The sequence below is a fragment of the Gracilinanus agilis genome, chromosome 2 (genome assembly GCF_016433145.1).
Source record: "Gracilinanus agilis isolate LMUSP501 chromosome 2, AgileGrace, whole genome shotgun sequence".
In the NCBI taxonomy this organism is placed as follows: domain Eukaryota; kingdom Metazoa; phylum Chordata; class Mammalia; order Didelphimorphia; family Didelphidae; genus Gracilinanus; species Gracilinanus agilis.
Window position 1 is genome coordinate 34,519,349 of NC_058131.1, and position 10,377 is coordinate 34,529,725.

Sequence of the window (10,377 nt, forward strand, 5' to 3'; positions counted from 1 at the left end):
CATTTTAACTCCGACACTGTACAGAAACTTTGAACATGGCAAAGTCCCTTTAATAATGAAATCCATGGTAATTTATTTAAAAAATTTTTTTTAATCCTTACTGGGTATTGGTTCCAAGGCAGAAGAGCAGTAAGAGGTAGGCCAGTGATTCCCAAAGTGGGCGCCACCGCCCCCTGGTGGGTGCTGCAGCGATCCGAGGAGGCGGTGATGGCTACAGGTGCATTTATCTTTCCTATTAATTGCTATTAAACTAAAAAAAAAATTAATTTCCAGGGGGCTAAGGAATATTCTTTCTGGAAAGGGAGCAGTAGGCCAAAAAAGTTTGGGAACCACTGAGCTAGGCAGTTGGGCGCTAAATGGCTTGCCCATGGTCACCCAGCTGAAAAGTGTCTGAGGTCAGATTTGAATCCAGAACCTTCCATCTCTAGGCCTGGCTCCCAATCCCCTGAGTTACTGGGCTGTCCCTAAAATCCATAATAATTTAAAAGAGACCAGCCTAAACATTTCAAATAAGGCGGACTTAATAACAGTATTTCTCATGTCATAATATGCAATTATCAGAGTCAGAATAATGACTTTCTCCAGTATACATTTCACAGATTTGGCACAGTTCCAAAAGAAAGCCTTATTTGTCTACAAACTAAACAAGGAGTTTTACCTAACAGTTTGCTTAAAGACCTCCATTGAGGGGAGAACTACACTAGCTTCTGAGAGAATCAATTCATCTTTTTTATTTATTTAATTTTTTAGTTTTAAACCCTTAACTTCTGTGTATTGGCTCCTAGGCGGAAGAGTGGTAAGGGTAGGCCATGGAGGTTAAGTGACTTGCCCAGGGTCACACAGCTGGGAAGTGTCTGAGGCCAGATTTGAACCTAGGACCTCCTGTCTCTAGGCCTGGCTCTCAATCCACTAAGCAACCCAGCTGCCCCCCTCATCTTTTTTTTTAAAATTAAATTAAATTTTCCTTTCCAGATTCTTTCCCTTCCCTCACTCCTTTTGAGAAGGCAAGAAGTACAACATCCATCAAAAATGAAGTCATGCAAAACAAATTCCTTCATTAGCCAGGATTACAAAAGGAAGAAAATAAAGAAGAAAGGAAGGAAGGAAAGAAAGAAATGGGCTTCAATTTATTCTTTCAGTCCATCCGTTCTTTATCTGGAGGTGGATTGCCTTTTTTCATCATGAGCCCTTTGGCAATATGGTAGCCAAGCTGGGTGACCCCAGGCAAGCCACTTAACCCTCATTGCCTCGGCCTTAGCCATATATCATAACTTGTTCATCCATTCTCTGAGGATGGGAATCCCGCAATGTTTAATTCTTTGCCATCACAAAAAGTTACTATAAATAGTTTTTTCTATTTTTTTTATCTCCTTGGAGGTATAGACCTAGCAGTGATGTTGCTGTTTCAACAAAAACCTTCCCATGGACGTTTGTTTCTTTCTCCCTTTCAGAACGTTTTGATAATGTGTGAAACAAGCGTCGTCACACAGCTCCAACACAAGACCCGTTGCAACTTTTTCTGGGTGTGTCTTTTCAATAAACTGTTTAATTTTTCCCCAAACCTCAACATTTCCTTCATCTTGCTTGTGCTGATGACCTCATCACCATCGGGCTCCTCTCCACTAATTTCCTGCAAAACCTCCGTATGCTGCTTCTGTAACTCCTTCAATTCCCCTGTTGTCAGGACCCATGGTTAAAAGTTAAGAAATTTGCCCAAAAAGGATAATAAAGACAAAAATAAGCAAGCAAAAGCAGTTCAATTCAGATGCTCGCTGGGCCAGATAAACATTGAACTAAACGAGACAACCTCGTGTGACTCGTGGAACCGAACCCTGGGCAGGCTCTCCAGGGGAGGGTGGTGGAAGCTCCCGATTCAAATATCCACTCGTGACTTAGAGCAAAAAATCCTGATCGCGAGTGTATCAAGGCGCCCCTGTATATGTCTAGTTTCTGCCAGACATTTTTTTTCCCACTTTTCCCAAAAGTATTGGTCAAATAATGAGTTATTTATTGCCTTAAGAGTTGGAACCTTTGGACTTATCAAACCCTAGGTGTCAAGAGGACTTGGGTTCAAGTCTGGTTTCAGGCACTTCCTATTTGCATGGCCCTAAGCAAGTCACTTAGCCCTGATTGCCTAGCCCTTGCCCTTCTGTCTTAGAGTTGTTACTAAGAAGGAAAGAAAGAAAGAAAGAAAAGGAGGAAAGAAAGAAAGAAAGAAAGAAAGAAAAAGAAAGAGGAAGGAAAGGAGGAAAGAAAGAAAAAGAAAGAGGAAGGAAAGAAAAAGAAAGAAGGAAGGAAGAAGAATAAGAAAGAAGGAAGGAAGGAAAGAAAGAAGGAAGGAAGGAAGAAAAAAAGAAAAGAAAATGACCATCTTTGGATTCCCAACTGAGGCTAACTATTGTCAAAGGACTTTCCAATCCTGCCTCTGTGGTGCACCATCTGCATGACCTTAAGCAAATCACTTAACTTCCCTGGAGGTCAGTTTTCTCATCTTTCGAATGAGGATGTGGGACGAGATGGCTTCTGTTGTCCCTTCCAGCTTAGATCTATGATCTCATGGAAATAAGACACCTGTCCTCATGGAGCTTACTGCCTAGGATGGGAGATGGGCAGGCACTTGGGTAGCGATGATACCAGAAAGCATGTGGCGAGAGCATTGGGTAACTATAAACAAGGGGATATGGGAGATTTTTGAGGTGGAAGAGTTCATTTCCTGGTTGGATGTGTATGTGGAAACCTGGGAAGGCTTGATGGAAGAGGTGGGATTTGAACTGTGTCCAGAAGGATGATTAGGATTTCAGCAGCCACAGATACTCAATAAGAGCCTCCTGTAAGCAGTCAAAGGCAGGGGATGGGCAGTATGGGGCAATGAGGAGGATCTCTGTGCAGTCTTTGTTTTTCTACTGATGAGAGTCCCCATTTTGTTCTTTCTTCACCCCTGTTCTGGGCTCAAAAGAAACCAATCAGGAAGCGAGCCAGTGCCATAGAACATCAGCACAACCATAGCTACCTTAGTCCTATTTCATAGAAACCCACTGCATGGAAATTCATGCTTTTACAATGAATTTGGGGCTATAATTTGGAAATTTCCATTTCCTAAGAGTGACTTGCAGTGACTTCAGTAGGCAGGCATTCAGTCAATAAGGAACAGCAAATAAAATGATGTTTGTAAAGTTCTCAGCCCAAGGCTCAATATGTAATGTGAGTTTTATAAATGCTTCCTTTGGAGGCATCTTGGGGGGGGGGGGTGGCTCACAGCTCGGGATAGGGAGCTATCTGGAGATGGGAGGTCCTAGATTCAAATCTGGCATCAGACACTACTTAGCTATGTTGTGGGAGGCCAATAAGAGAAACAGAGTCTTAAATAGATGAAAATCTGAGACTCCTCTTTTGACCCCCTTTTGTGATCCTTGTGATTTCTTGTTGAAAAGTATTGTGGCCTTATTGAAGAGCTTTAGGTTCCTAGCGGGCCAGCATTTAAAAGGTTAACACACTCCCCCCTTTGGCCAGGAATGCAGCTGCCTGGTACAGCCAAGGCCAAAACCTTAGCAGGGGCAATTCAACCCTGAGAAAAATATTCCCCGACTTGGCTTTCTGATAAGAGCCCAGTCAAAATTCAGCCTTGGTCTTGGTCTGTTCTGAAGCCAGTGAGACCTTTTGTGTTTTGATATAACATAATTTATAACTTCTGCACATCTGCAAAGTTTCAGGTGTGTTCTTTTGTGTGAACTGAGTCTTGAAATATATATAATAAACTCCATGCTCCTGGAGACAGAGCTGGAAGCATGAGCTGATGAAAAGATCTTCCTGTCCTGTTATTTCCTTATCAACTAAACTGTCCTTATCAGATTATCAGAGATAATAAAGAGATCTTGAGACTATGTGACCCTGGGCAAGTCACTTGACCCCCATTTCCTAGCCCTTTACTGCTCTTCTGCCTTGGACCTGATATTTAGTAAGAGTCTAAGACAGAAATAAATAATAAATGCTCTCCCTCTCCCCTTCTCTGTCTCCCTCTCTGTCCCTCTGTCCTCTCTCCCTTCTCCCCACCCCCTTTCTCTCTTCTTTGTCTCTCTCCCTCTCCACGCCCCACCCCCCAAATATCTGTTGACTTTATTGCAGGGTTTCTTTAAGCAGCCTTTCCCCAAATACATTTGAAATGGGATCCAGGTGACAGCAGTTCACTGTCTGCCTATTTCTTTTGTCTAAGGGAAGCTCCAGAGAGACTGAAGCCCAGTCCTGCGTGTGGCTGGAAAGGCAGAGGGTGAGGGACGGGTATTGAATGGAGAGGAGACCAGACTCAGGCTGAATTCTAAACTGGCACCACTGACAGACAGGCTTCCTGGGATCGCACCCACCCACTGAGCCCCTACCTTGGGCGGGCAGTTTGGGAGGACTCTCCCCATCCCAAGGATTCATGGATTTTGACCGAATTCAATCCATTTTACTACCACAGACACGTATGTGCCTTCTCCTTCCAAGGCACTCTGCTAAGACCCTCAGACCAAAATAAAAGGGTCTTTGCCCTGGAGGGACTGACATTCTTTTAAAGAACCAGATGTGTCGGCAGAAACATGAAGTACACGCGGAGTTAGTCATTTCAAGGGGAGGAGCAAAGAAGTCAGGGAAGACATCCTGGAGGGGGAGTTCCCTGGGTCTAACACAGACAGAAATGACTTCTTGGTGATGGTGATATCACCAGGGGGAGATGGGAAAGCACAGCAGATCTGGAGAACCTCCCCTGTAGGGAGGCAGAAGAGGCATGTTGTATGTCTGGGGAATACTTCGCAGGCCAGTATGACGAACAGGGAGCTTGGGAAGAGGATAGAATGAGATAAATCCAGAAAGGTGGGTGGAAACTCCATTGTAAGAGGCTTTAAGGGCCAGATGGAGGATTTTAAATTTAATCCTAGGAGCAGGAAGGAGCTCTTGATACTTGTTGGGAAGGGGGAAGATATGGTTGGTTGGCTGATTGTACCAATATGGCACCTTGGGAAAGGAGGAAAGACTGGAGGAGACCATTGCAATAGTCTGTTGGTTTTGGACTTCTGTTGTTTTAATGTGCTTTTTAAAGGTTTGGAAGGATTCTCAGAGCGGTTTCAGCTTTGGCTGCTACTAAGCCGCCATCTTGCTCAGCCACCATCTTGGCTCTCCATTGCAATAGTCTGGGCAAGAGAGGATGAGGAGGGGGCAGCTGGGTAGCTCAGTGGTTTGAGAGCCAGGCCTAGAGACGGGAGGTCCTAGATTCAAATCTGGCTTCAGACACTTCCCAGCTGTGTGACCCTGGGCAAGTCACTTGACCCCCATTGCCTACTCTTACCACTCTTCTGCCTTGGAGTATTGACTCCAAGATGGAAGGTGAGGGTTAAAAAAAAAAAAAAATAGAGAGGATAAGGACCCTTGAACTGGGGTAGAGGAAGGAAGGAAAGAAACAAGCCTTTATTAGGGACCTACTTTTGTACTAGGCATTGTGCAAAGTGCTTTACAAATGACTCATTTGATCATCACAGCCACCATGTACAATAAGTGCTATTATTAAGCCCATTTTGTCATCATTCAGTTGTTTCACTTGTGGTTTTCTTGGCAACGATCCTTCTCCAGTTCATTTGACAGATGAGGAAACTGAGGCGAACAGGATTAAGTGGCCCAGGGCCACACGGCTAGCAGATTTCTAATGCCTTGTCAGGTCTTCCTGACTTCCCTCAGGGTTCTCTCCACCAGCTGCATTCTCTAGCATTGCTTATGAGCGGAGAGATGCAGATGGGAGTCAGAGATATCTGTGTTTTCCATATTGTTCAATCTACTCAATGCTGGGTAATTACAGCACCGTTTTGTATGAGATCTCTCAAGAAAAATCCCTGTTTCTTTCTCTTGGAGTGTCAACCCTGGGATGAGGACCTTTTGGACATCAGATGGCTGCCCCAGAATTCAGGCCCATGTTTTATTCTTTATTACGCAATTAAAATAAGGATCTGATGCTAGAAGGAATTCCCTCCCTGAGTAGACTTTTTCAGGCTTTGTGCACAGGTCCAACCGAGTCACCTCCTTATTCAATAAACTCCAGTGTCTCCCTAGCACCTCTGAGATCAACCAGAAAATTCTTGCCTTCCGTCTTAGAATCAATACTCTGTAATGATTCCAAGAATCCAGAAGAGAAGTAAAGCCTAGGCAGTGGGGGTTAAGTGACTTGCCCAGGGTCACACAGCCAATACACGAGTCAGAACTTGGCCCCGCATCTTCCTGACTTCAATTCCATTGCGTCTCAGCCATTCCCGTTTTCTGTGATCCAGCCAGTCCGATGATTTTCCTGAATAGACTCCTTCAGCCACTTCAATGCCTCCCCCCCTGCCCTTCTCCGCCAGCCTCTACTGTACCAGAGGCCCCATTAGGATCCAATTTCTCATCTGTTCATTATCGGCATCTTCCTTGCAGCAGTTACTCCATAACCATATCAAGGACACATTTAAATTTAATCTGCATCATTATTTGACGAGTAGACAATTGACAAAACAATCCATCAAGCACTGGCTTTCGTTGTTACTCCCTTTTTCTCTTCTGATTTTCGAGGCATAAAGACTCACACCGAGAGCTTTATAATTGGTCCTGTGTGAGCTAGCGGGAGCTGGTTCCAGGACACCCCTTTGGCAAGTCCATCCCCAGCCCCAGGAGGACAGGACTATGCATGGGGCTGTCCAGGAGTGGGCGCATCCCATCACTCTTGTGCCTTCAGCCCTTGCCCACCCACAGCCCCAGCAGAGCTCATCGTTCTTGCTAGGCTCAAATTAAAAGAAAAGAAGAGAAAATGAACATTCCCCCAGACATGCACCCCAACCCCAATAGCAACAACCAAAAAAAAAGGGATGAAAGAAGAAAAAGAAGGGGGAAGTAAGTGGTTGCTAATTTATATGGCGAAATATCTCAGATAAGTCTTGTAGAGGGCACCATCATGGCAGCTCCGGCCGCACGTCCATCGCCTGGGCTAAACGCATCTCCCCGATGGGCCAGCCTTTCCTCCTGGTCTGATCAGGGGCCTACAGAGTAGGAGGAAGAGATGGTTATCGTTATTAATATTTCACGTTCAATCTGATCTACGAGGTCCTTCGTTTCCTCCGAGCCACGGATTTTGTTAACTACATCCAAAGGAGGTTAACAGGAGAGTCCTTTGTATCAAGATACAGTATTTTGTTTCATGACTAAAAGTATCTTGAGAGACCGATTTCAGGGTAAGAATATAAGTTGATCGATTCTGTCGGGTTTATTGGTCAGGCCAGCATCATGCCCGAGAAAGTGATCCGGGTCCCCATGGTTGAGCCGGGGCAGGCAACCCCATAAATAGATTTTCAGGGGCTCCATATTCACTCCCTCCCTTGATCACCCCAAGGCATCTCTAAGGGGTGATAGATAACTAAAAGGTGGTCCATCAACCTTCCCATCCCCACAGGTGGACAGGCCACGCACGAAGGAAAAGAACGAGTGTTCCCTTCATTGATTAACCAAATTCTGTTAGAAAGGATGGTGTTTCCTTGGGATTTCCAAGGACAAATAAAGTGCAAAAAGCAGCAGATTGGATGGCATCTCTGACCCAGATCACAGACAGAAGAATATATGGCATTTCTCCCTAAATTTCTCCCTAAATTCACAGGAATTAATATAGTATATGAAAAATAGATTCTCATAAGAGGAAAGATCTGGAAAAACAACCCATGTATCTAGACCGATGAATAGTTGAATAATAATAATAGCATTTCTAGATCACTTTAAGATTTGCTAGCCACTTTACAAATATTATCTTGAGTATTGCAACCACTTTGGGAGGTAGGTTGTTGTAGAGGAGAAATGATTTGCCCAACATCACACAATTAAGAAGTGTCTGAGGCTGGATTTGAATTCAGGTCTTTCTGACTCCAGGCTCAGGACTCTATCCACCAAAGAATCAGATATGAAGAATACAAAGCTATTGGGGAAGACTTAAAGAAAGTGATTTTAGGAGGGATTTTAGCAACCACCTAGTCTAACTCCTTTCATCTCACAAATGAGGAAACTGAGGTGCAGAGAAACAATATGACTTGCCCAAGGTCTCATGGGTAGAAGCAAATAATGACATTAGAATTTGAACTCAAGTCCTCTACTTGCAAATACACTGCACCAAATTGCCTCCTGATATAGGCTTAAGAAATCAGAAATATGCCTAGCCCTTACCACTCTTCTGCCTTGGAATCAATACAGAGTATTGATACAGAATATTGATTCCAAGACAGAAGGTGAGGGTTAAAAAAAAAAAGAAATCAGAAATAGAAAAATATAAAAACATGAATATGTTTTAAATAATTCTATTTTCTAGTATAGATATGTGTGTATATATACATATAAGTGCATTCGTGTGTATATGAATATGAAACTATATAGTATATTTTAAGCAAAGTTAATATCAACAGAATCCCTGAAAATACACAGCAGAAAATGAGTTGAGAGCGCCGGGGACACAGGATAATTTTGATCATTATGTGGTTAAAGCTAATAAACTAAGCAAACCCTAAATAATGGAACTTAGTCTTGTATGCAATTATGTTCTTATTTTCATTTGCTCATTTGAATGTTTTCATTGACAGTAAATTCCCTGTAACTTTCTAGACCAAAGTCCCACTCCCACGTTGCCATTCCCCATGTATATTATCTCCTTTATTAGAATGGAAGCTTCCTGAGGGCTGTGATGATCAGATTGTCTCTGTATTTGGATCTCCAGTATGGCACCAGTCCTGGCACAGAGCAGGCACCAAAATACTCTTTCTTTTTTAAAATTTTTAAAAAATTTTAAACCTTTACCTCCATCTTAGAATCAATAATACTTATTGGTTCTAAGACAGAGGAGCAATCAGGGCTAGGCAATGGAGGTTAAGGGACTTGTCCAGGGTCACCCAACTAGGAAGTATCTGAGGCCGGATTGGAACCCAGAATCTCCCATCTCCAGGTCTGACTCTCTATCTACTGAGCCACTTAGCTGGCTCCCATAATACTTTAAAAAAATTTTTTTAAACCATAATATCTTTTATATATATCCTTCTATATTAATTTTTATTTGTTACAGGGTTAGGCAACGGGGGTTAAGTGACCTGCCCAGGGTCACACAGCTAGGAAGTGTCTGAGGCCAGATTCAAACCTGGGACCTCCCATCTCTAGGCCTGGCTCTCTATCCACTGAGCCACCCAGCTGCCCCCCCCCCCAATAATACCTTTTTATTCATTCACTCATTTAAGTTTGGAATAAATAAAAATAACAGCGTATGTTTCTATCTTGTTTTGCACAGCTCCATAATCTAGTGAGGTAGGAAGCATCAGATTTATCCTTCACATTTTGCACATGAAGAAACCAAGTCTCATAAAGGTGAAGCAAGTGGTTTGCCCACTGGGGTCACCCAAGTTAGTCAGGGGCCAAGTTGAGATTCAAACCTATGTCACGTCTAAAGCTCTTAGCCACTGTATCTGCTGGTTTATAAAACATAAAGCACAAAAAGGATCTTCTGGAGAAGGAAATAGCAGCCCACTCCAGTATCCTTGCCCAGAAAACCCCACGTATGACTGTGGTCCAAGAGGCCACAAAGAGTTGGATGTGACCAAAGGACCAAACAACAAGATGGTCCATCAAGTATTGGGCCATCTGAGCCCAATTAGCTCTCCATCAGGCATTAGGTCCCATCCCGTGTTGCCAAGCCATCATAAAGTCTTTTAAGTGAGGCTTAGGTTGACCTCCTTCTTCTAACCCCAAAGTTCTGCCAATTGTTGCCCAGAGAAGAAACACGAAGCTGGATGAGTTGTAAGAGGGATGCTTAGTAGACTCCAGGGAGATTCAGCCTCTCCGTCTCCCATGGACCTACCAGCTCTGAACTCCAGAGAATCCTAGCTTTGGGGTAAGAAGGGACTTGGGAAGACATTGTGTCCATCCCTCTCATTTTATAGATGAGGAAACTGAGGCTCAGGGATGGGAAGTAACTCAAGCTGGGGCCACACAGCTAGGAAGTAGCCGAGGTATGGTTTACCCAGGTCATAAAAGGGAGAACTAGGATCTTCAAAAGTAGGTTTTCTGATTCCAAATCCAGCATTCTTTCTGCTAAACAAGTTGCTTCCATTAAAGTCAATCCCTTGTATTAAGATCACTGTTAAACGTATAAATTATATAATATAATAAATGTTAAATAAAAATATAATAAATAGAGTATAATATTGTTATATTTAATTATTTATACATACTGTTATATATAATATACAGAATATTGATTCTAAGGTGGAAAGTTAAGACCGAAAAAAAAAAGTGTGTTACTTGTATGTTATCAGATCAGGATTGTAAAATCATAGACTTAGACCAGGCAGGGATCCAAGAGGC

At 43.1% G+C, this 10,377-nt stretch overlaps 1 protein-coding gene across 1 annotated transcript in view; it reads right to left on the reverse strand.

Moving 5' to 3' along the window:
• Nucleotides 1-6,197: 6,197 nt before the first annotated feature.
• The window catches only part of CD8A (CD8a molecule), a 25,027-nt gene continuing 20,847 nt past the window's right edge, over nucleotides 6,198-10,377 (reverse strand). Inside the window, exon 6 of the mRNA XM_044660430.1 lies at nucleotides 6,198-7,031. Coding sequence (XP_044516365.1) covers nucleotides 6,980-7,031 — 52 coding nt within the window. The 3' untranslated portion in view covers nucleotides 6,198-6,979. The remainder of the gene's footprint in view (nucleotides 7,032-10,377) is intronic.